Here is a 27524-nt window from a genome sequence, read left to right as displayed (position 1 = left end):
TGCTATTTCTCTCCTCTAGATTAATAAAGATTAAGGCATTTGTCCCCTACTCTACAGGTAGAACTTATTTTCACTCTATTCTATTCTCACCCTACTATACCTATATGCAAAAATATAAAATAAATACAAACAAAAGAACAATATACCACAATTACGTACGGTTTATTCCAGGAATGTAAGGATAGTTCATTATTCTCTCTACTGATGTAATTCATTAAATTAATGTGGGGGGTGGGGGTGGGCAGAGAATCAAAATTCTTTCCTTTAGACGCCAAACAAGATTTGCACATTGTTAGGCAATGCTTAAAATAAAACCACAGAAACTGGGAGTATCCATGTTTAACACAACAAAGAGTATTTTTTCAGAAATAAACATAAATATAATTAATGGTGCAATACTCCAGGCACTTTCATTAAAATTGGGAACTAGACAGGGGTTAACACATTAATATCATAATCATTCACCATTATCATAGAATTTTTAGCCTAAGTGATAAGGAAAACAATATGAGGTATAAATATTAGAAAATATTAAACATTAAAAAGTGTCACTTTTGGATGATATAACTATTCACAAAGGAAACCAAACAAATCAACTGAAAAAGAACAAGTAAGGGTTCAGTAAGATGTGGCCAAATGTAAAATAAATACACAAAAATCAGTAACTTCCCCGCATATCACAACTGACTATAATCTGAACAAGTAGTAACAGAAGAAAAAGCAGATTCAAAATATCTGTAAAATACTTAAAAGGAAACTTAAGAAATATGCAGATTACACATTAAAAAAACCCCACAGCTTCACTAACAAATATAAAAGATGACCTAAATTAAATGGCAATACCATGCTCCTGAGTTAAAATTTTACACATGTCAAATTTCTCTAAAAGCCAATGCTTACTTAGGGCTTTTTGTGTATTTTTGCTTCTGTTTTTGTAAGAGAAGGTGTTGTGGTAGTATAGAGATCATCTAGCTTCTCTCTTGCTCTTTTGGGGGAATGTTTTATGGATTTTCACGAGTTAATTTTGAGGTCCACTTGGAAAAATAATCAAAATTAGCCACATAATTTTTGATAAAGGGTATCAGGGAACCTGACCAGCTATTAAAACTTACTGCAAAGCAACATTAACCAAAGGAGCATAACACTGGTACAGGAACAGACAGATTGATCAGTGGCACAGAAAATTCAGAAACGGACCCATATAAAATGGATGTATAATTTGTGATTATAGTGCATTTCTAATTAGTGGGAATTTCTTACAAAGATGATAGGATATGTGTGTTGATATTAGAAAAAAGGAAAAGTAGACTGCTTCCTTATAGCATACATAAAAATTATAAGAAAATATAAACAAATGCTTTTATGACTTTCTAGTGGTGAAGGACTTTTTAAACATGACAGTAAAAATACAAACCATATAGAAACATCTAAGAGTAAGACAAAACCAGTAAGTCATGAAGGAAAAACACTGATAAATTTGACTACTTCAAATTTTTTGACTTCTGAATGGTAAAAGTCAACATAAAGTTAAAAAATAAAGTACAAACAGGCAAAACATATCTACAATATAAATGACAATGAGTTAACAATCTTAATAAATAACGCGCTCCTACCCATCAGTAAGACAATACACTAATAAATAAATAGGCAAAGGAACTGAGTAAGCATTAAAAGAGAAATCCAAAAGGCCGTTAGTCATAGGAAAAGATGTTTAATATCACTGATGAAGAAATGCAAGTTAAAACAAGGTATTTTCTCACTGGCAAAGATTATAATGATAAAATTCAGTATTAGAAGGATAGGCAGAAATTGAGACTCTCAAACTGCTGACAGCCTGCTAGCAATTATGTGGTGACATTTATTTTATTTTAAATTGACATATAGTTGATTTACAGTGCTGTGTTAGTTTCAGGTGTACAGCAAAATAATTCAGTTTTACATATATATATATAAAAAACAATATAAATATTCTTTCTCAGATTCCCTTTTAAGTTATTACGAAATATTGAGTACAGTTCCCTGTCCTATACAGTAGGTCTGTGTTGGTTATCTATTTTATATACAGTAGTGTGTTGTATGTTAATCCCAAATCCCTAATTTATCCACCCACCCTTTCCCCTTTTGTAACCATAAGTTTATTTTCTATGTCTGTGGGTCTATTTCTGTTTTGTAAATAAGTTCATTTGTAACATTTTTTTTAGATTCCACATATAAGCGATATTATATGATATTTGTCTTTCTCTGTCTGGCTTACTTCATTTAGTATGATAATCTCTAGGTCCATCCATGTTGCTGCAAATGGCAATATTTCATTCTTTTTATGGCTGAGTAATATTCCATTGTGTGTGTGTGTGTGTGTGTGAGTGTATACACACACACTACATCTTCTTTATCATTCATGTGATGACATTTTAAAGTGAGCATATTCTTTGATTTGGGAGCTATACTTTGGAAATTTATCCAAAGGAAAAACATGCATAAGTACAGATGTATATACAAGGACATTCATTACAGCATTACTTACAGAATACAAAATGTTCAAGGCTATTGATTAAAAAAATACAATGAAAATGAGGAAATCTACTACATGAACATACATGTATACACATATATGCCCACTAAACTCTTTAATAATAGTTCTTGTGGAAAGGACTTTATATTTTACCACTTCTCAACTGTTGGACTTTCATAATCAGCATGTATCCCTTTATCAGGGAAATCTATTTAACACTTTCATTTTAGAAAACAAAAGTAAAAGAGACTAATCAAAATGATCCTGACAAAAAAATTATTTTTAAAAAAATCTGAGTAGAATCTACCGCCTTAAAAATAACACTCCTGCCCTAACCAATAAAATGGTTTAAATCCAGGCTCCAGAATACCTGTAATACTCATTCACAATATTCTCTCTACTTGGGAGACTGTATCATTGAAGCTGCAATATTAAAACAAACCATTCTGTTATACATTCAATAAATATGTGCCAAGGGCTGAAAGATCTTTAAATGTCTCTGGAATATAGCAGGCTGGGATGTTTGTACCAACCTCCCCTTAACTGTAAAGACAGGACAAAATATAAAAAAAAGATATTAAAAGCAATGAAAAGTTGATAAAATAGTAGGGGTCTGTCATGGTAAAACCTAAGGGAAACAAAGTCACATCTGCCCTAAGAGTACCTGCAGATCTTGAATTTCCATTTCTAGGGCACCATGTTGCCAACTGGATAGTCATAGGCCAAAGCCCACCCAGAGTAGGGGGTTCATTACAAAACCCTTCCCACTTTAGCTACACTTCCAAAGGGTTACAGCCTCAGGGAAAATGTAAGCCAGAAGAAACATTTCCCCTGCCCTCAGGGAGTTGCAATGAAGTTGCCTTGGCCGTGCAGGTGGTGGAGGCTCCCCTGAGAAATGTTAACTTAATTGGAATCAATAATGCCTGCCTGGTTGAAAGAAAGAAACAAAATAAGCAAACCAAAGGGACAAAATGCAAGCCATGAATTCAGTAGTTTGTAGAGATGGGTAGAATCTCTAGGCACTTGAAAGAAGCAAATAAAAATTCTCCCTGGAGGAACATATCTTATTCTTGATCTCAAAGAAATTTCACAAATAATTTTTCAAGAACAACGAGCAGCACAAAGACACAAAACCAAAAGCATAAAAGAAATAAAGCCCTGAGCAACAACTAGGAAAAAGAACAGGCAGCAGAAACAGGTTCAAAAAAACCTTCAGGGCTTCCCTTGTGGCGCAGTAGTTGAGAGTCCACCTGCCGATGCAGGGGACACGAGTTCGTGCCCCAGTCCGGGAGGATCCCACGTGCCGCGGAGCGGCTGGGCCTGTGAGCCATGGCTGCTGGGCCTGCGCGTCCGGAGCCTGTGCTCCGCAACGGGAGAGGGCACAGCAGTGAGAGGCCCGCGTACCGCAAAAAACAACAACAACAAAAAACCTTCAAATACAAGAATTAACAGACAGGTTATAAAACAACTATGTCTACTAGATTAAAAAAATAAAGACAAGTTTGAATATATCTGCAGGGAACATAAAATAACAAAAACTAAGAATTCAATGGGGCAAATTAGATACACCAAAACAGAGAATTTGGGAACTGAAAGGCAAGAACTATCCAGAATGGAGCATACAGAGACCAAAAGAAAAAGAAGTTAAGGGGCATGGTGATAAAGTGAGACAGTCTAACATACGGTTAATTGAAATTTTATAGGTGGAGGAAAAAGGAACAGGGCCAAGATAATATCTGAATACAATGGCAAATAATTATTCAGAAATGGTACAAGACACCAACCCACAAATACCAGAAGCCCAACAAATTACAAGAGAAAATAAAAGGATGCATCATAGTAAAACTGCAGAACACCACATATAAAAATGTTAAAAGCTGCTGGGGATGGGGGGAAGCAGAGCAGATACTTTCAAAAGAAATAACAAGTAAATGAAAACTGTTTTCTCAGTAGTAACAATGGGAACCAGAATATGGTAATTATATACTCAATTGTGTGAAAAGTTAAAAAATGCCAATCTAGAAATATACAGAGCATAAACATCTTTCAAGAATAAGGGCAAAATAAAGTTATTTCAGCAAACAAAAACCTACAGAGTTAACCCCCAGCAGATAAACACTGTACTAAAAGAATACTAAAGGACCACTGAAGGCAGAAGGAAGTGACCCTAGAGTGGAAGGTGTAATATGTAAAACGGGAAGAAGTGCAAAGAGGTTAAGTATATAGATAAATCTAAATGAACACTGACAGTGTAATAATGATGTTTTATGAAACTAAAAAAAAAAGGCAAAATATAAACCTACACCACCACCACCAAAGCAGTAGCACATAAATGGAATCAAGGTTATCATATATTTAGGAGGAGGGCAAAGATACTATTAACATCAAACTTTGGCATATTAAAGATACCTGTGGTAACTTCTAAGAGAAACACCACATAGGACCTACATACTAGTGGAGGAGAAAAATATGAAATAATTTTTTTTAATCCAAATGAAAACAAGGAATGAAAGAAAAAGTAACATAGAACAGGTAAGATAAACAGAAAATACATTAAAAGCTGGTATATTTAAAACCAATATAATGATAAGTTTATTAAATGTAAATAGGATAAATACTGAAGTTTAAAAAAGTTTTTTTTTTTTGGCTGTGCCACGCAGCTTGCAGGATCTTGGTTCCCCAACCAGCAATCAAACCTGGGCCCCAGCAGTAAAAGTGCCAAGTCCTAACCACTGGACCACCAGGGAATTCCCTAAAAACGATTTTAGGCTGAATAAAGAAAAAAATTTCAACTATATATTTGTCAGATACGCTGATAACAAAATAATGAAAAGTTGATAGTATAAAAATGGAAGTATTTACACCATACAGTGGTTTGGATATACTAAATATCAGATATACTGCATTTAGAGCAAAAAGTATCAGAAGGAATGAAGAGAATCACTTAGTAATACATAAAGCAAAAATATATATACAGGAAGAAACAAACTACTCCCACAATCATGAGAATCATAAATATACCTCTCTTATTAATTGATAGAACAAACAGCCAAAAGTCAGAATACAGAAGATCTAAACACTGTGATTAAATGCCATGTTTAACAAAATTATCGTAATGACAAAACTAAACTATTTTGTTTAGGGATGCATATGTGGTCACACTATAAGGAAAAGCAAATGATAATCACAAAAATTAGAACAGTGGTTGTTTCTAGGGTATTGGGAGAGGGTTGTGATCAGGGAAGGTTTCCAGGGTGCTGGAAATATTTTACTTTCTGACCTAAGTGATGATTACATGGAGTTAACCTCATAATGATTTCCTGGAAACATTTTTTGTGAAGGGTCAGATAGAAATACGTTAGGCTTTTCAGGCAACACATCATCTCTGTGATATATATTCTTCTTTGTCTATACAACTCAAAAAAATCTAAAAATCATTCTTAGCTTGCCAACTGTGGGCTGTAGTTTACCAACTCCTGCATAAAAGGCTCACGGTTTATGTACTTTCTTGTATTTAACAAAAAATATAAAAGAATCATTTAGGGGGAGAAATGCTGAAGTAATTCTTTATCCATTCTTCCCTTTTGACAAATAGTCTTGAGCCCCCACTGTGTACCCAACACTGTTTTGGGTGTTACAGACTAAAAATTGAACAAGATATCTATTCCAAGATATCTATTCGGGGCGGGGGGGACAGTTAAAATGATTACGTCTTTATGTAATAAACACTGTAAGAGATGGAAACAGCAGTAAATAAAACAAAATCCCTGCTCTCTTAGGATTAACATTCTGGTGGAAGAAGCTGGGCAATAGACTAAGTGTATAGTTAAAAATTAAGATATGTAAATTATTAAATAAAAATATTAAAATTATACCACACAATGACAATGAATGATCTACAACAACACACAGTATGGATGAATCTCACAAAAGTAATGTTGAACGAAAGAAGCCAGACACAAGAGTATATACTGTATGATTCCTTTTATACAAAGTACAAAAACAAAAAAACCCACCTGTACTGTGAGAAGTCAGGATAGTGGCTATCCCCAGTGGCAGGGAGGGGGCTAATGACTGGAAGGGAGCATAAGGGGGTTTCTGGAGGGCCTGGTATTTTGTTTCTTGTACTGGTACACAGTTTGTGAAACTTCATTAAGCTGTAGACTTACATGTATACACTTCTATATGTATAAGTATGAATCAATGAAAAAATTTACATACATATCAAAATTTAAATACATATGTCAGGTAGTAATAACTAAGAATTAAAGCAGGATTAGGGACAGAGTTACAAGGTGAGAGGGACTGATATTTAAAGAAGTTGGCCAGGAGAGACCTCTCTGATAAGGTCATTTTTGAGCAACAGCCTGATGAAGAGAGTGCTAATCATGCTATTCCTGGAAGAGGGAATAGCAGGTACAAAGGCCGTGAAGCAAAAGAGTGCTTCACAGTGTTCAAGGAACTTCAAGGAGGCCAGCATGGCTGGAGTGGTATGAGGGTGAGAGGGGAGCAGATGGAGTCAGGCGGATGGGGGGAGCAAAAATCATGTAGGAGCTTCTAGGCCATGTAAGCCCAGAACAGTCTGGACTGTTTTGAGCAGGATCTGTCTTAATTTTTTCACAGAATCATTCTGGCTACTATACTGAAAATAGGTGAGACACAGGCAGAAGCAGGGAGACCACTTTGGAGATTTAATGCAGAGAACCAAAAGAATAGAAAAAGAGGTTGGGATTTGGGTATTTTTTAAAAGAAAACAGGATTTATTGACAGGTTAGATATGGGGCATGAAGTTATGATCTGAAAAACTGGACAGAGTAAACTGTCATTTACCAGGACAGGGTAGACTGCAGGATGAACAGTTTGTTGTGTTGTTTTGCTAGTGAGCAAGAGTTCCTCTGTGGACGTTTTAAAGCTGCCCATTTAGTTATGTAAGTGGAAATGTCATGTAGAGTTGTATATGTAATTTTCAGGGAAACCAGTGCCCAAGTAAAGGGCTGGCAAGTTCTTTCATCCTAAAAGGCAGATATGGATAATGATACAAGTAACTTGGTAGATTTGGCACAGGTGCATGTGAAAGTTCTCTTCTGATTGCTTCTACTTTCTCAGGAAGATAAAAAAGTAAAGCCATCAGTTGAAATAGTAGAGGAGGAAGTGTTGCTGGAGGCTTGCAGGAAATGACAAAAATATGAAATATTCATCTAGGAAAGGGAACTAACTATGGAAATATAATAGGACTGGCAGCAACTAGGGGGTTCATGAGATTGGTGGTCATGAACTTAAAGTGAGATCAGTCAGCATGGGTATATGTGTTTTCCTCTAACCATGCTGAGCTGCTTAGACAAGGAAAAGGTGGAAAATTAGATAACCAGGGCTGAGTTTTTTCAGGCAAATATGATAGAGAGAGAGTGGGGAAAGGGAATTGAAGGGTATACACAAATCAGTAATTATAACAATGAAACACAGAATCTAAGTTAGAAGGATAAAGAGCTTCTCAGTGCAATGGAAAAAGGAAATTAAGGCTTGGTTCCTATTTTAACACCCAAGATATACTTAGATTTACATAATAATGATGAGGCCCCCACCACCATTCACAGAGGTGGCAGAAATGTCTACAGATCATTGAATCATCTCTTCTGTTGTCAGGTAAGACCTGACTTAAATGGACACATGATAGATGGGTGGTACACTACTAAAAACCAAATGAAAAAAAAATATTTTTCAGGGACAGAAGAGTAATAGACAACAAAATTCTACAAATCATATTCGTCCCAAATAGATAATTCTGCAATCTCATTTAACATTTTAAAACTTTAACTGGTTTAAAACTTAATAAAAATATAGATATAGGCCTCCTCCAAAGTTATCTAACAAACCTCAACCTAACCAAACAGATCTACACATCAAACATTTCTAAAATTTTTAAATATAACAAGGATGACAAAATAATAGCAGAAATTTCAAGTTGAATACATTTTCCTAAGTGCTTTAATAATTATAATCACCCTAATGAATGCATGCTTTCATGAGAGAGAAGAGGGGAAGGATATTTTAAAATACTTTAACAATACAGAAGACTAAATCATTTAGGAAAAAAGTAGTATTAATCAACTCTGCTAAGGCAGAGAAGAGCAACTTTCCTAAACAGAGACCTAGGATGAAAACTCCTGATCTCCCTTTTCCCTTGGATCCCACAGCAATACCTGCATCAGTAGACATAATACACTCTTAAGTACAGAGTTCTTACTGGTATCAACAAATTATCCAAAGGCACTTGAGCAAATTAACACAAAACCCTACATTAGCTAGCTCAGGGATTCTCAGCCTTGGCACTAGTGTCATTTTGGACTGGATCTTCGTGGTGGCGCCTGTCCTGTGCACTGTAAGATGTTTAACAGCATCCCTGGCCTCTGCCCAGTAAATGCCTATGGCATCCTTCCACTCACCCTCTATTTCTGACCAATAATTACTCCAACACTGCCAAATGTCCCCTGAGGGGACAAACTACCTCCGGTTGAGAACCACTAACTTGGCTATAATGTTTTTAAGAGTTTCAGATCTCACTTATAGGCAGAAAACAAACCTATCCCAAATTTGTGTAGCTTTAGCTTCTCTAGTAAGCCTTAAAAATAATTCAAATGCCAGGAGCTGACCAAATTTTTTTTTAAGGAATTTAGTTATAGGAACATTTAAGTCTGGCAAGGATAAAAATCTAATGTTTGGATTGGAAATCAGTTCCTTGACAGGACAATGAGCTGCAGGCCTAGAAGTAATTTATTATACTGGGAGAAAAGGGTCAGCTCTTATAAAATGTAAATTTACTGATACAGATTTGAATCTAAGTTAAGTGATTCATAGGTAATGCTATGAACGTTTCTCCTTAATGCCTCATTCCCCTTGGGTAATTAACGGAAGAGAAACTTTTGCTCGAGTGTTCCTGGGCTTCTTGTCTCCTACAACAGGTGTCAAATTTCTCCAGGTGAATGCTTACCGGTAAGGGATTGGATAAGGAATGTTGCGGTGAGGATCGTGCAACTGGTGGAACACTTCTGCCAGGGCTGGTTCCTGGCCCGCTTCCCCCAGCAAACTGGCCAACAGGGAAAAATGGATATGAATAATTCACAACAGTACTAGGCTTCAGATAAGGAGAGTAAAAGATTAATACACAAACAGGTCTTAATTATATACGGCCCCTTTAAGTCAATATATCTTATTCTAGAGAGAAAATGCCATATAAGTCAAATTCTGCTATCTTTTCAACAAGATTTTAAGGAGGAGCTCCAGCAGAAATGTACCAAGATATAAAGAAAACATGGCTAGAAAGCTGAAGGTACACATGGTTTTGAAAGGACATAAGAGAAGAATGTTTTCCCTTCTTGTCTCAAAATACACGAAGCAGGAATATAGTGGTACAGTGGATGTTAGTGTCTTCTTCAGTAACCACTAAGGATGGGTCAGTGAGCTTACTACAGGTTCCTATGGACTAAAGGGAAGAGGACAAAACAAGAGTCCAAGTCATTTCACTTCAATCTTTGTAAGACACGAAACCTAGTCTGGCCAAGAGAAAAATCACCTCATTTGTGAATTTTTATATCATCACAGAAAAGACACATCATAAACAAATTTAAATTTAGGAAGTCAGCAGCCGTTTCCTCTTATAGAGATGGGGCAGCATAGGGTTGATGAAGATGGGGAGGAAGGGGAGGAGAGCACAGTAAAGGCAATATATTCCTCTCTAAAGCCTTAAATGAACAAAAGGATTTAGGTTTTTAAAAAAATCACTATAGATTTCTTTTTCCAAAAACTTAACTTACCTCAAAGTAATCACTAATTTTATGTCCCCTAGGAGTGCCTTTCCCTGAAAATAAAACCAAAGTAAGTATAATTTTTCCAGTAACACAAGTAAACCATCATTCGCTAAAGTGTACTATGTATTCAATAACTGCCTATGTTGTTATCAATGAAATGTTATCAAATGATATGTTATCAAATGATATCAAATGTTATCAATGAAATGTTATCAAATGAAATGTTATCAAATGATATCAAATGTTATCAATGAAATGTTATCAATTCAAATGTTATCAAATGATAACATTTGAATTGTTATCAATTCAAATGTCAAGCTTACTTTTAACAAATGAGCCAAAATACCTGTATCATAAGAACAGAAGACAGTTTCCTCCACAAAATTAAAGACTGAAATAAGCAGTGAAAGACTTTTTCACAGCTCACTTTCCTTTAAGTCACTAATCTTTCTTTACAAGTACACTAACAAAACTCATGCCACAACTGTGCATCAAAATAAAACTAAACTATAAACTACACCCCCAACTAAGAGGACAAAAAATGCAAAACAAATTCATCAGAACAAAAGGGTTTATTCTATTTCACAAAAAACTTTATGTGACCTTGTCACTTTGGGAAAATTTTCTCCCAAAAAAGTAAAAAATGATTTGCAGATTAAAAGAATACGGAAAAAAAAAAAAAGACTAGGGTGTCCATTTCTTGGAAGCTCTGCCATTTCATTTATTCTTCCTTTAATTATTTACAGAAATCTGGCATTACCACCATCATATTTACAGATTTATTCCACTGGGCACCAATGTACAACTAAATAATTGACATGGAAGAAGGGCAGGTAAAAGGACAGCCATGTGACTGAAACCATTTCTGCTTGCCTATTATTAGCAAATCACTGATCTCGTGCAAGACATAGTTAAAACTCCAATGTAACCTCTTTTCTGTACAATAAATACTTAGTCTGAAGACAAACCCATGGCGAGAAGATGGTTAACTTACAACAGGGAAAACCAGAGTCCCCAAAGAACTGACACTGTTTCGTCAAGTGTGTATCAAATGGCAAGTCTATAATAAACAACCTGATATTCCCTTAAGGAATACAAATCTTCATTGTTAGGAATCCCTGTGCACAAACTAATTACTTAGTGTGAGCTGGAAATTTTCTATCTAAGTACATAAGAATCTAGTATTTTTACCGGTGTGAAAGTATTACTACCTTGGCTAGTTTCATATGGTTCAGCTTTTCTTTTCCGGTTTCGCTGGTCATTCTGTTTTTTCTCAGGAGTCTGTTAAATACCATATACATCACAATTAGCATTTTGTTAAATTTTTCACATTATGAAAATTAGAGAGTATGTACAAAATATCAAATTTATAAGGATATTTAACTGGCTCAGACAAGTCCTAAATGAGTGTCCAACTCTTAGAGCAGGGTCATGGAAAGAGTACAGGATCTGGAACCAAGCCACCTATACAATTTTTAGCAAACTGCTCAAAGTATCAGAGCTTCAATTTTACAAAGCACAAATGTAGTACAAGCATCTAGCATATAGTAGGCTCTCAGACAGCAGCTGTTACAATATTTCTACTTTTTTTTTTTTTTTTTGGCCATGCCACTCGGCTTGCAGGATCTTATTTCCCCAACCAGGGATTGAACCCGGGCCTGGCACTGAAAGCGCTGAGTCCTAACCACTGGACCACCAGGGAATTTCCACAACATTTCTACTTTAAAAGAGCTTAAATCTAATCCTTTTTTCCAAAAAGGAAAGATATGCATAATCAACTGACTAATTTATTGAAAGTTTTATCTAAGTGCAAAGTAAGCGGTTACCTATCTATGCAGCTAGGTTGTGTGCCTTAAAAAAAAAAAAACTTCTAATTTTCTTACTAAAGTCTGTCGGGCCACACTAACCCAACTCTGTTGAAGTACTAAAAAGTGCTAAAATTCAATGGCACCTAGGCTAATTCAGCTACAACTGCAAATCTCTACCCTTTATTGATGGTTATTATTATCGTAATAAAAACCCATCAAGGCCACATCACAACTGTACAATGAGCAAACAACTCAAAGGGGAGTCATTCACCCAGACCCTAACAGGACACCAGAGTTTGCAGTGCTATGGTTTAACCCAGACCCAAAGTGTGGGAATATGAGAAGTCTTGCAATGGATGTGGCTTCTTACCTCTACTTCTTTATCACTCAAGGACCCCACGCTGCACAAGCTCTGGTTGGAAGACTCACTATTGAGTGGCCCCTGAAAAGAAAGAAAAAAGAAAAGGAATCAAAATAAACTAATTTAAGGATGACAGCAAAAATGAGGGAGAAGCCATTTGATTTTGATATCTAAGTCAGGTCAAAGAAGCCAAGAGTTAACTGCAACACCTCTGAGCCAACTTGAAAAGAACTCAATCAACCATATAGTACAGGGCCCTCATGTTAAAATTCTCTAGCTAATATTATTTTCATTTCCTTTATAAACTCTTAACTCGTGCAAATTTTCCCTTCTAGAGTACTTTCACATGTAGCAAGTTCATTCTTTAAGGAAAATAAGCTGGGGAAAATCAATTCTCTTGGCCTCTCGTATCACACAGGCAATATCTGAAAGTTGAGATGTTAAGGGGTATGTCAAGGGTTCCTCATGAGGAGGCAGTCAGAGACCATAATGAAGGAAACACTTTTCCAAATCATGCTTTAAAACAGGCATGACTGCTAGCTCAAAAAACAGTTACAAGAGATTGACTTCTAGCCTAATGGCGTGAGGATCTCTGCTAGCTCACTCCTCAGGGAAACTGATGCAAATTATTTTTAAAAACCACCATTCAAAGCCTCTGACAATGGTCCCTAAGGGCAAACAGCAAATGAAGAAACAACCATTCAGTAAAATCTATGAAAATTCAGCCTGAAAGGTGAAAGTCTGTGGTATTAGAACCAAGACCACTCTCCCCACCCCACCCCCGCACCCCCATCTCAGCAAGGCTCCAGACTGCTGCAGCCAAGAGCACAAGGTCCCCCCTTCCCCCAGCTCTCAGTCCAAGGGCTTTCTTCCTGGGAGAAGCAGGACTTCGGACTTCTCAACCCATCCCCAGCCCCCATTACTGAGGCTAAGTCCCAGGCAAGTACATCAAAGACAGGAGGCTCCCTTCTGCCCAACACCAACTTGTGGAACAGAGGCTCTGCCTTAGGCATGGTCAACTGAGAATACTGGGACCCCAACAGCCCTCTCGCTCAGCTCGTGAGACAGTGGTTCAACACCAGGAGAGACAAGCTGCTGTGGTGCCGCATCTCCACATGCTACCTCCTGGCACTCAGTTCCTACAGCCTGAATGTCACTCACAGAAAAGTATGGGCACTCACTGTCCCCACCCCCAGCTCCAGAACCCTGGCTTGGATATTTTGCCAGGGGGAAAAAGCTGGAACATGTAGTACCAAATCTTTTCCCAAAGGACCTGACTTCATTCCCAACAGTGTGGACAAGTTTAAATCTAAGGGAGGTTTTGGTAAAAGGCAAGCAGAAAGAGATTCGTGTAATGAAGATACAGTCTAGACTGTAGGTCAGCTAGTTTGCAGGAGAGAATCAAGGAATAAGACACCAGGGAGGAGACCTCCCTGGGGTCAGAGCAAATAGCAACCATTGACCTCAGAAACTTTTCCTTCCAAGGAGCCCCAATTTGATTGGATTAGTTTGTAGTCTGTAGAGGAATGTATGCCTCAGGGCACTGCTGAAAACAAGAGAGCAATCTGGACAACTAGTGTAGTTTAACAGCTGGGTTGGTCAGGAAAAGAGTCCTATTGAGTACCAGTCACCACAGGGCACCTGCAGGCTTACCTAACGCCAAGCCTCCCTGAGGAGTACCAAGAGGCTTAGCTCTGGGGGGATGCGTGGTAGAACAGACTTCACTAAGATAATCCAGCCAGTCACTAAATAAATACACAAGCAAATAACAATATCAAGGCCCCAAAGAACAGGATGAGAAATCAGTACCCAGAGGTGCTACAACGTATCATCTAAAATGACCAATTTCCAACAAAAAATCATGAGGCATGCAAAGAAACAAACAAGTACGACCCATATACCAGGAAAAGAAAAAAAAAGCAGGCAAAAGAAACTGCTGGTGAGAATGACCAGATGCTGGATTTAACAGAAAAATATTTCAAAATAGCCATCCTAAATATGTTCATGGAACCAAAGGAAACAGTAACTAAAGAAGTAGACGAAAAGGGACTTCCCTGGTGGCGCAGTGGTTAAGAATCCACCTGCCAACGCAGGAGACACGGGTTCAAGCCCTGGTCCAGGAAGATCCCACATGCTGCAGAGCAACTAAGCCCGTGCGCCACAACTACTGAGCCTGCGTGCCACAACTACTGAAGCCCGCACGCCTAGAGCCCGTGCTCCGCAACAAGAGAATCCACTGCAATGAGAAGCCCATGCACCGCAACGAAGAGTAGCCCCCACTCACCACACTAAAGAAAGCCCGCGCAACAATGAAGATCCAATGCAACCAAAAAGTTCCCTTAAAAAAAAAAATAGGGGTAAATCTTCATGACCTCAAACTGGGCAAAGAATGCTTAGATATGACACTAAAAGTGCCAACAACAAAAGTAAAAAAAAGATAAACTGGACTTTTTCAAAATTAAAAACGTTTACGGTTGAAAAGACACTATCACCGAAGAAAACCCACGAAAGAAGATATTTGCAAATCACACATCTGATAAGGTACTTGTATGCTGTATAAAGAACTCTTACAATTCAGAAATAAACACAGATAACCCAATTGAAACTGGGCAAAAGGTCTAAACAGACATTTCTCCAAAGATGAGATACAAATGGCCAATAAGCACATGAATAGAAGCTCAACATCATTAGCCAATGGGGAAACACAAATCAAAACCAAAATGGGGTACCACTTCACACTTACTAGGATGGCTAGATTCAAAAAAGACAACAAGAAGTGCTGGCAAGAATGTGGAGAAACTGGAACCCTCACACCTCACACACTGCTGGTAGGAATGTAAAATAGTGCAGGTGCTTTCAAAAACTGTCGGGCAGTTCCTCAAACAATTAAACACAGAGTTACATATGACCCGGAATGCTACTCCTAGGTACATACTGAAAAGAAATAAAAACATGTACACACACAAACCTGGACACAAATCTTTACAGCAGCATTACTCACAAAAGCCAAAAGGTGGAAACAATCCAGATATCCATCAACTAATAAATGGATACACAAAATATGGTATATTCATACAATGGAATATTACTTGACCATAAAAAGGAATCAAGCAATGATATATGCTACAATATAAACAAACCTTGAAAACATTTTGCTGAGTAAAAGAAGCCAGTCACAACAGACCACGTATCAAATGACTACTCATGTGAAAATCCAGAATAGGGAAATCTAAGACAAACAGAATGTAAACAGTAGTTGCTTAGGGGAGGAGTTGGAGAACATGGGGGTGATAGCTAAAGGGTATGGGGTTTCTTTTTGAGGGGATAAAAATATTCTAAAACTGTGTTGATGGTTGTACGTATCTGTGAATATACTAAAAACCAATGAATTGTGTAATTTAAATGGGTGAATTGTATGGAATATGAATTATATCTCAATAAGGTTGTTAAAAAAACAACAATTACTAGGCTTAGCGCCAGAAATAATTTACATTCCTTTACGGGTGTATTAAGTTTTCTTTTCACTGTGTCCTTAAAGCACTATTTTTAAACTGTAATCAACACAATATACCAGAAGGCTTCACAGATACTTGTGAAACTGCAAATAAAAAAAATAAAGTGAAACTAGGGATAAGAAATAAAATCAAATCATGTATTCCCAGTGACATAAATCAACAAAGGACTTATTCCTTTAAAGATATAATAAGAGTTCCATGATGTTTTAATTGAAAAAAAAAAGAGCTTTATTCACGTAAGAATTCTAGAATAATTTAAATTGAATCTTTCTATGCCTAAATTCTTAAAACATTCCGTTTGTGAATTATCTTTATTGTAACCATTATGAAGTATTTCCCCTCCCCTTGGATAATAATAAAACCGTACACTATATTTTATTATTTATTTTTTATTTTTTTGTGTGTGGTACGCGGGCCTCTCACTGTTGTGGCCTCCCCCACCGCGGAGCACAGGCTCCGGACGCGCAGGCTCAGCGGCCATGGCTCACGGGCCCAGCCGCTCCGCGGCATGTGGGATCTTCCCGGACCGGGGCACGAACCCGTGTCCCCTGAATTGGCAGGCGGACTCTCAACCACTGCACCACCAGGGAAGCCCCATACACTATATTTTAACTATCCACTTTACCCACCAACTATCCCTCATTTTCTTTTTTATAAATTATTTATTTTTGGCTGCGTTGGGTCTTCGTTGCTTGTGAGGGGCTTTCTCTAGTTGCGGGGAGCAGGGGAGGCTCTACGTTACGGTGCGCAGGCTCCTCATTGCAGCGGAGCACAGGCTCTAGGTATGTGAGCTTCAGTAGTTGTGGCACACAGGCTCAGTAGTTGTGGCTCACAGACTCTAGAGTGCAGGCTCAGCAGTTGTGGCGCACGGACTTAGTTGCTCCGCGGCATGTGGGATCTTCCCAGACCAGGGCTTGAACCCGTGTCCCCTGCATTGGCAGGCGGATTCTTAACCACTGCGCCACCAGGGAAGCCCTATCCCTCATTTTCAAAAGGAAATGGCGGGCTTCATTCATCATACTTGCCATTTCCTTTTTTTTATATATATAAATTTATTTTATTTCATTTATTTTTGGCTGCGTTGGGTCTTTGCTGCTGTGTGTGGGTTTTTCTCTATTTGCGGCGAGTGGTGGCTACTCCCCGCCACGGTACACGGGCTCCTCACTGCGGTGGCTTCTCCCGTTGCCCAGCACAGGCTCCAGGTGCACAGGCTTCAGTAGTTGTGGCAAGAGAGAACTGAAGAACCTATTTTTTTATTAGCAATTACTGATAATGACATAAACTGTAAAGTGTGCATAACAGTGGTGTACATTGTAGTGTTTGAAATATCGATGCAAGAGGCACAAGCAAGGATCCTTGTGGTTCCTTGGGTATGTGTGTCTAACGAAAAGAAAAAAAGGATTAAGAATCACTTAATCCTACCTTTCACCATCCTTTTCTGATGCACAGCATCCCAAATTATTATAAAATCATTAGATTAAATTTAATTAGCAGGGATAAATGACATACATTCCCTGTTCTAAAACAGCTTACTGTCTAGTAAGGGAGCTAACCAAAGGCTTTTAGGCAAACAATGTTATCTTTCAAAAATGTCACTATCATTAAAAAACAAAAAAGGCAGAAAAAACCTAAGCTAAATTAGATGAGGATAAAAAGGCATGACTAAATTCAATGTATGATCCTTGATTTGACTGTGGATAGCAAAACAAAGCAAAACCAATAAAGGACATCATTGGGACAAAGGCAGAAACTGAATATGGACTATACTAGATAATTAAGTTCCAGTCTATTATTATCAGTCCTTCAATTGTAAATTTTCCTACTTGTTGCATCTTTTTACTAAGGTGCTTTATAAGTTTTGTATGAGTTCATATTCAGCTTTGGGGGAGTTCTCCACATTTCAGGGGTTAAGGAGCAGTCAGTCCCAAGAGAAGTTTAATGGTCACCTCTGCCAGTGCCCTACAACATTCATCAGTTCCAAACATATTTATACATTAGCTTTCCTGCCCAGGATTTCCGCACAAAATTGTAGTTTCCATTTCTTGTGGCTTTTAACAGCCACAATCCAAAGTGAGGCAGCTCACTTCCATCCTACGTCCTGGACTGGTGGGCAGTTTTACTAGTCTTAGACAGGTTTACCCCTTCCCAATTCCCAGCCTTATACAGTTCCAGTTCAAGCCTTTGGCCTCAATTACTACCCCCAGGGGGAAATTAACCCCAAAAGCATAAAAGCTTATGGGTTACCAAAGTTTAACTCCCATTCACCACTGTGACATCTTCGTCTTCATCTCCCAAGTTAAAATAACTGGGATTCAATTTTTCCTATTGTTCTGATACTGCTGACATTCAGGAATTATATAATTTTCATATACTTCATTTAGCCAGTCACTTTACTGAACTGTTAGTCTTTCTAATCATCTCGCAGTTTGTTCCTCTTGAGTTTGTTGTCTAGATATAAATCATAGCATTTATAAATAATAAGCTTATACATTCCTTTCCATAATTTATATCTCTTATTGTTTCATATTTTACTGCTTTGAATAAAACATAAATAATCACCATAAAGAACACTGTTTTGTTCTTCTTTTTTCAAGGTGACTCCTCTAGTGCTTTACCATTAAAAACTGTAATAAGACTGCAAAGAGCCAAAATAATCTTGTAAAAGTTAGAGATGGAGGTCTCCCATTTCCACTTATTACAAAGCTACAGTAATCAAAACAGTATGGCACTGGCATGAAGATAGACATACAGACGAAGGATATAGCATGTTCTTAGATTGGAAGAATCAACATTGTCAAAGGAGTAGCAGGAGAGAGTCTTGTCGAAGCAGTTCTGCATCTTGATTGTGGTGGTGGATACAATAAGCTACACAAGTGATAAAATTTCACAGAAGTACATGTACACACACACACACAAATGATGTGCGTATACATGAAACCTGAATGAGTTCTGTGGATTTCACCAATGTCAACTTCCTGATTTTAATATTGTACTATAATTACATGAGGTGCTTACATTGGGACAGAAGGGGTATAACTATTTGCTATAGTTAAGAAATGATAATGGTAAACAATACTTAGGTAGTGCTTGCTACACGGTCAGGTATTCTATATTAGCACATTTAATCCTCCTAACAACCTGTAATGGGCTCAACTGTGTCTTCCTCAAATTTATATGTTGAAGTCCTAACCCCCAAAACCTCAGAATGTATTTGTAGACAGGGCCTTTGAAGAGGTAACTAAGCTAAAATGTGTCATTAGGGTGGACCCTAATCCAATACGACTGATGTCCTTATACAAAGTGGAAATTAGGACACAGAGGCACCAGACATGCACACACACACAGAGGAAAGACCATATGAGGACACAGCGAGAAGGTGGTCATCTGCAAGCCAAGGAGAGAAAGCCTCAAAAGCAATCAATCCTACTGACATGCTGATCTTGAACTTCCAGCCTCCAGAACTGTGAGAAAATAAATTTCCATTGTTTAAGCCGCCCGGTCTATGCTATGGCAGCCCTAGCAAACTAATGACAACCTTATATGATAGCTATCAGTTGTCTCATTATTAGATGAGGAAACTATAAGAGAAGTTTAGTGAACTCTCCAACATCACACAGCTGGCAAGAAGCAGAGCCAGGATCTAGACCTAAGCTACCTGGCTTCAAAATACGTGCTACTAGCCATTCAGTAGCACTATACTCTAGATATATTAATATAGAGTCATCTCTACATATATTAATACATTTTTTAAGTGAGTGCTACATATATATTTTTTAATAAATTTATTTATTTATTTAGGTTGCATTGGGTCTTCGTTGCTGCACGCGGGCTTTCTCTAGTTGCGGCGAGCGGGGACTGCTCTTTGTTGCGGTCCATAGGCTTCCCATTGTGGTGGCTTCTCTTGTTGTGGAGCACGGGCTCTAGAAACGCGGGCTTCAGTAGTTGTGGCTCACGGGCTCTAGAGCACAGGCTCAGTAGTTGTGGCACATGGGGTTAGTTGCTCCACGGCATGTGGGATCCTCCCAGACGTTAGTTGCTCCACGGCATGTGGGATCCTCCCAGACCAGGGCTTGAATCCGTGTCCCCTGCATTGACAGGCGGATTCTTAACCACTACACCACCAGGGAAGTCCTATTAATAGATTTTTAAAATACTGAACTTGTCCAACATTCTTCGGATAAACTCCCTGAAACAAAATAATTAGCCATTCGCAAGTGTTTTTACTTGAATTTAAACATCTATATATTCATAAATGAAATTAGGTTATACTTTTACTTCCTCATATCTGTCAGGTTTTGCTATCAGAGTTTACTATCCCTATGTTATTATTTAACATGAGAATTATCTTCTTGAAAGGTTAGGAGAGATCACCAGTAACCAGGGAGTGAATTTTTTTGCACTGCTTCAAAGGAGTAGGAGGAAGAGGAGGAGGAGGAAATAACTTTAAAATCTTGATTTTTCCTTGGTTATAGGAGTCTATTCTGATTTTACATCTTATTTTTGTCAACATTAATTTCTACTATCTTTGAGTGAAATTATCTAATTCACTGAGATTTTCATATTAATCACATAACTAATAGCATCCATTTCGTTTTTTCTCTAAGTCCTCAATTTTGTTATATTCCATTTACTTCCTCCATTTTCCTCTTTGTTTTCTAATTTTCCAACTCTAGATTGATTCATTCCTAATCTTCAATCTATTGAAAGTCAGCCTTTAACACAACAGTTTATTTTTTTAAATAAAGATAAAAGAAAAAAAATTTTTTAAACAAAGTTTGATAATAAGTTAAGACTCCTCAGTAAGAGCCCTATTTTCTACGCTAACATTTAAGCTGATTACCCTGTCTCCTGCTAATGATTTTTTTTTAAGTAAAACACCAAATGGACAGTTTAAAAAATAGACAACAGTCAAGTGTCTCGTTTTAAAAAAAAGCAGGGCTCCCCAAAACAAAATAAAACACACTTTTAATATACTTAAATGCACTTTTGGGGGGCTTAAAAATACGTCAGTAACAAGCCTAAAGAAAACCTTGTGGACAAGTTATAAACTTATGAAAACTGAGGTTAAAATACGAAGGTTGACAACCAACCTTTAGCACATGAATGAAGCCTATATGAACTAAGAAAACCTTGTAGAAGTGGAGGCCAAAGGTTAATCTTTCACTCTTGTAAAAATTTAAATGTCAACATTTGTTTAGTTTCTAAAGTCTTCATTTCCTCCTTGAACTAAATTGGCATCTTAAAAGGGATTGAGAACAGCAGACAAAAGTTAAATTTAAGTATAAAGGAGCACAGTTGACAACAGGGTCAAACTACCTGAGGTAGTTAAAAGATATTTCATTAAAAAAAAAAAAAGATACTCCATTAAAGACTAGACCTAATGGGTTAAAACTAGGGGTCTCTGTACTTTTTTTAGTCATTAGTTAGCACCACCTTTTCACCCCATAGCAGAGTCAAATCAGTGGGGTGATTTTAAATGAATGACTTTGTGTTTTGGCAAGCAAACAAAATATTACAGTATATTGTCAAGAAAATCCTTAACTGATATTAATGATTTTTAGTAGTATTTCAGTCCTAAATAAATGGCAAAATCCTAACCATGTAATTTATTAACATCCATTTCCAGACAAGCAAATCCAACAGTAAGAATAAGAAATCCTTTGTTTTTTCTCCTGGACAAACCTGCCTATGGAAGTCTATATATTTACTCAAGATCTGGCACATATAACCAACAAGACAGATAATACGACAGACATTGGCAAGAATATGGAGAAAGTTTAACCCTCGTATACTGGGTGGAGAGGTAAATGGCACAGCCACTTTGAGAAACAGTCTGGCAGTCCCTCAAAGGGTTAAACTAATGACTTAAAAAAAACAGACAGATTCTTAGTTTTATATTATGTTCATCCCTTAATGGACTATCTCTTAACCATAAGACCCAGCAATTCCACTCCTAGGAATACACCCAAGAGAAATGAAAACATATGTGCACACAAAAACATGTACATGAATGTTCATGGCACATTATTCATAATAGCCAAAAAATGCAAACAACCCAAACGTCCATCAACTGAAAGAGTGAATAAACAAAATGAGTCTATCCATACAATGGAATATTATTTGGCAATAAAAAGAAATGAAGTTCTGATACAGGAACAAACCTTATAAATGTGATGCTAAGTGAAAGAAGCCAATCACAAAGGACCACATATTGTATGATTCCATTTATATTAAATTTTCAGAGCAGGCAAAATCTATCGAGACAAAAAGTAGATTAATGGTTGCCTAGAGCTGAGAGAGAGAGGGATTTTGAGGGTGAAAGCTAAGGGGTAAGGTTTTGTGGTTTTGGTTTTGGTTTTTGAGGTGAGGAAAATGTTCCAAAATTGATTGTGGTAATGGTTTCACATTTGTATAAATACACTTGGAGCCATTGAACTGTACACCTTAATTGAGTAAACTGTATGTTGTGTGAATTACATCTTAATAAAACTTAAAAATCAGTGCACTTGGGCTTCCCTGGTGGTGCAGTGGTTAAGAATGCGCCTGCCAATGCAGGGGACACGGGTTCGAGCCCTGGTCCGGGAAGATCCCACATGCCACAGAGCAACTAAGCCCGTGCGCCACAACTACTGAGCCTGCGCTCTATAGCCCGCAAGCCACAATTACTGAAGCCCACACACCTACAGCCCGTGCTCCGCAACAAGAGAAGCCACCGCAATGAGAAGCCCGCGCACCGCAACGAAGAGTAGCCCTCGCTCGCCGCAACTAGAGAAAGCCTGCGCAGCAACAAAGACCCAACACAGCCAAAAATTAAAAAAAATTAAAAAAATTAAAAATCAGTGCACTCTTGCTCAATACAGGAAGGACTTACAACCATGGGACTGTACTGCTACTGTGGTGGATACAGAAGAGCATCAAACATAATCCTGCCCTCCAGAGGAGCTTCCTGATCATCTATGGAAAGGATCAGGCTACGTTTTCTCCTTCTAATTTTCTAATCCCTTATCTAATATTTCTTTAAGTAAGTGACAAAACACCATTCTACAAATGTGTTTACGGGATGATTATTCAAACAGTGATCCAAACTAGGTCTACATTTAACAACTTCTTTATGGTAGATCTCAAAATCATCTGCTGTGTGAAAAGTAATGATAAGTTCAGAACAATAATGATAAGTTCAGAACAATAATAATAACAATAATGTTTGTAAAAGTCACAGAGAAATCAGTACTGTATGTTTTCTACGGGTAAATATGTATGCAAGTGGATAAGTACAGTATTTTAAAAATCTAGGTGGATACATACCAAAGTTTTCTGAACAATTACAGTTCTCATTATTATAAAAGTATGCATGCATTCCTTATACAACTGAAAATTAATCGTTTAAAAAAACTAATCCTAAGGGAAAGGAGTATGACTTCAATTCACATAAAAGCAAGTCATATGGACTTTATAGCTTATCATAAAGCTTACAATTTAGCCTTTAACCTTACTCCTTATGCTGAAAAACAAACAAAAAAAACCTCTCCTTTATTGATTAAAAACTACAAATTTAATATTTACAGATAGAAAAGGGAAGCTATGTACAAAATCATGGGGCACATTCACAGTAAAGATAACACAGAAGAAATGGTCATAAGAACAAAAATTAAAAGATCAGCATAATCTTTCGTAAGAAAGAAAATCATAATCAGAATTAAAATATCCAAGGGATACATAACCCTAAAGAAAGTTCAATGACCAGTAAGTTTAAGGTTCCTGGTTTTTACTGTTCTGAAGAGATCATTAATTAATCTGTAAGAAACAAACCCACTGCCCTCTCCTACAGGAAACAGTATAACAAAACTCCTACTGCAGGGCTTCCCTGGTGGTACAGTGGTTAAGAATCCACCTGCCAATGCAGGGGACTCGGGTTCGAGCCCTGGTCCGGGAAGATCCCACATGCAGCGAAGCAACTAAGCCCGTGAGCCACAACTACTGAGTCCACGTGCCACAACTACTGAAGCCCGTGCACCTAGAGCCCATGCTCCACAACAAGAGAAGCCACCACAATGAGAAGCCCGTGCACCATAATGAAGAGCAGCCCCCACTCACCGCAACTAGAGAAAGTCCGAGCGCAGCAACGAAGGCCCAACACAGCCAAAATAAATAAATAAATAAAAGTTTTTCTCAAAAAAAAAAAAGGAAGATTCAAACTTAGCACTATAAAAATTTATCTCACTTACTCACATTTCCTGAATGGGCAAGAATGGGATGGCCCAGGGTTGTGACCAATAGAAAAATGAGACTTTAAACCAACAGTTTAAAGTCAGGTAGGTGTGGGACTGAATCACTGAACCACTGAATGAAACTAGGCAAATCACTTAAGCTCTATGAACTCTGGTCTTCTCATCTGTGATAAAAAAGGAAAAACCACCCACCTTAGGGATATTGCAAGAATTAAATAATACTATATATTGGGGAGGTGGGTAAAATACTGCCTGAAATAAAATTGGTGCTCAATGGGAGTACGGGAAGATATGCATGGACCATCCTTAACATGAAACTTTAAACAACCAAGCTAACCAGTTTTAAGCACTATAAACTGTCAGGCATATATTACAATAAAATAGTTTGCCCGCATACAGGCCAGATTATTCAACAAGTCACAATATTTAAAAATCTAACTAAAAGGTAATGGCTTTGAACCACTGATCTAAATAAAAAATGCTAAACCAAGGCTGGGAACGCAGCACCCTCAATCTATTTCTCCCTGCAATCTCCACTAGATTATAAACTCCATGAGTGAAGGGATAATCTTCTACTCACTACTATATACTATGTCCCTAGCACAGTATCTATTACATAACAGGTATTTAACGAAGGTGTGCTCATAAACAAATGATGTTCTTTAATCGTTTGTACCTCAATGTCCTCATTAATGAAGTGGGAATACAAAGAAACTTCTATTACAAGGAACTCAACATTCCCCAAGAACCCTTCTGTTCTTGGGGAATGTTTTTATATTTACACTATTTGATGCTATTGTAAATTGTATTGCTTTTCAAATTTCAATTGCCAATTGTACATTGCAAGTTTACATAAATACAATTGATGTATTTCAGAAATTGAAGCCTAAACTTAAATTCTAGTAGCTTTTTTTTACACCAATTACTCAGAACTTTCTACATGCATAATCATGTCATCTGTTGGGCTGGCCAAAAAGTTCGTTCCACTTTTTCCCTAAGATGGCTCTAGTGGCACTTAGTTGTCTTTAACTTCATTTGAAACAATTTTGTTAGACTGTATTGTGACAGCTGTCATATCAGTGTGCATTTTAAAAAAACATCAAAATTGGTGAATTTTTGTGCAGCCGTTTTAATATTGAAGATGGAAGGGAAAAAAGCAACATATTCAGCATATTATGCTTTATTATTTCAAGAAAGGTAAAAATGCAACTGAAACGCAAAAAACGATTTGTGCAGTGTATGGAGAAGGTGCCGTGACTGATCAAACGTGTCAAAAGTGGCTTGCGAAGTTTTATGCTGGAGATTTCTCGCTGGACGATGCTCCACGGTTGGGTACACCAGTTGAAGTTGATAGCGATCAAATCGAGACATTAATTGAGAACAATCAGCGTTTTACCACGCGGGAGATAGCCGACATACTCAAAATATCCAAATCAAGCATTGAAAATCATTTGCACCAGCCTGGTTATGTTACTCACTTTGATGTTTGGGTTCCACATAAGCTAAGCGAAAAAAACTCTCTTGACTATATTTCTGAATGCAATCCTCTAATTAAATGTAACAAAAAGGTTCCGCTTTTAAAACAAATTGTGACAGGCAATGAAAACTGGATACTGTACGATAATGTGGAACAGAAGATATCGTGGGGCAGGCGAAATGAACCATCACCAACCACACCAAAGACCGGTCTTCATCCAAAGAATGTGATGTTGTGTATATAGTGGGATTGGAAGGGAGTTGTGTATGAGCTCCTTCTGGAAAACCAAACGATTAATTCCAACAAGTACTGCTCTCAATTAGACCAAGTGAAAACAGCACTCGACGAAAAGTGTCTGGAATTAGTCAACAGAAAATGCATAATCTTCCATCAGGATAATGCAAGACTGCATGTTTCTTTGATGACCAGGCAAAAACCGTTATAGCTTGGCTGGATGGTTCTGATTCATCCGCCGTATTCACCAGACATTGCACCTTTGGATTTCCATTTATTTCAGTCTTTACAAAATTCTCTTAATGGAAAAAATTTCAATTCCCTGGAAGATTGTAAAATGCACATGGAACAGTTCTTTGCTCAAAAAGAGAAAGTTTTGGGAAGATGGAATTATGAAGTTGCCTGAAAAATGGCAGAAGGTAGAACAAAACAGTGAATACGTTGTTCAACAAAGTTCTTGGTGAAAATGAAAAATATGTCTTTTATTTTTACTTAAATACCGAAGGAACTTTCTGGCCAAAGCAATATAAGACATCTAAAAAATTAACATAGTTTTACTTTCCCTTTCCAATCTATAAGTTTATTTGTTTTACTTGCCTTAATGCATCTGGCTAGGACCTTCAGAACATGCTGAATTGAAGTTGTGAGAACAGATATCCTCGACATGTTCTGGACATTAGGTTGAATGCACTCAATCTTTCACCATTTAAGTATGAGGTTCATTGCAGGTTTTTAATAGACGTCTTTTATCAGATTGAGGAAGTTCCCTTCTATTCCTAACCAGCTGAGAGCTTTTATCACAAATTCGTGCTGAACTCTGTTCAAGTGCTTTTTATGCATCTATTACAAGATCATTTAGCTTTTCACCTTTATTTTATCAATAAGGTAGATTACATTGACTTTTAATGTTCAATCTACCTTGCAACTGGTATTAAACCCAATTGGTCATGATGTGTTATCATACATATAGGATACATAGAGAGCTAGATTCAATTTACTAATATTTTGTTAATGATTTTTGCATATATATTCATGAGGGATACTGAGCTATGGTTCTCTTTTTTCATAATGTCTTTACCTGGTTTGGTATCAAGGTAATGCTGGTCTCATAAGTGTTTTCTGAAATTTGTGAAAAATTTGTTATTTCTTCCTTAAATGTTTGATAGAATTCACCAATAAAGCCATGTGGGCCTGGACTTTTCTTTGTGGAAAGGCTTTTAATTACAAATCCAATTTCTTTAATTAATATAGGGTTATTCAGAGTTGCTTTCTATTTCATTTATTTCAACTCTATTTCTCTCCTACTTAGTTTGCTCTTTTTCTAACTTCTTAAGGGGGAAGCTTGGGTCATTGATTTTAGATGTTTCTTTTGAAACTGTTTCCTTCTAAAGCACTGCTTTAGCTGCATACCACAAATTTTGATAGACTATGTTTCATTTTCACTCAGGTCAAAAGATTTTCTAATTTCCCTTGTGAATTCTTCTTTGATCTAAAGTTTATTTAAAAGTATGTTATTTAACTTGCAAATATTTGGAGATTTTCCAGGTATCTTTTTCTTTTTGATTTCTTATTTAATTTTGTTGC

The 27524-nt window shown here is 37.2% G+C and overlaps 1 protein-coding gene across 9 annotated transcripts in view; it reads right to left on the bottom strand.

Annotated features, from left to right (window-relative positions):
- The window catches only part of TLK2 (tousled like kinase 2), a 103390-nt gene that overhangs the window by 55595 nt on the left and 20271 nt on the right, over positions 1-27524 (bottom strand). For 7 of the 9 annotated variants that reach the window (XR_009537638.1, XM_060134766.1, XM_060134769.1 and 4 more), the window contains exons 3-6: positions 12496-12567; positions 11529-11598; positions 10324-10367; positions 9501-9596 (exon numbers count right to left, since the gene is read on the bottom strand). Coding sequence is in view for 8 of the 9 variants with exons in the window: in XM_060134766.1 (XP_059990749.1) it covers positions 9501-9596; positions 10324-10367; positions 11529-11598; positions 12496-12567 (282 nt within the window). In the remaining variant the exon portion in view is untranslated. The remainder of the gene's footprint in view (positions 1-9500; positions 9597-10323; positions 10368-11528; positions 11599-12495; positions 12568-27524) is intronic. The other 2 variants (XM_060134762.1, XM_060134770.1) reach the window with 2 other exon arrangements.

Source organism: Lagenorhynchus albirostris, chromosome 20, assembly GCF_949774975.1.
Source record: "Lagenorhynchus albirostris chromosome 20, mLagAlb1.1, whole genome shotgun sequence".
Classification (NCBI taxonomy): domain Eukaryota; kingdom Metazoa; phylum Chordata; class Mammalia; order Artiodactyla; family Delphinidae; genus Lagenorhynchus; species Lagenorhynchus albirostris.
Note: the sequence above shows the minus strand (reverse complement) of the source record. Positions and strands in the feature narration are given on the sequence as shown.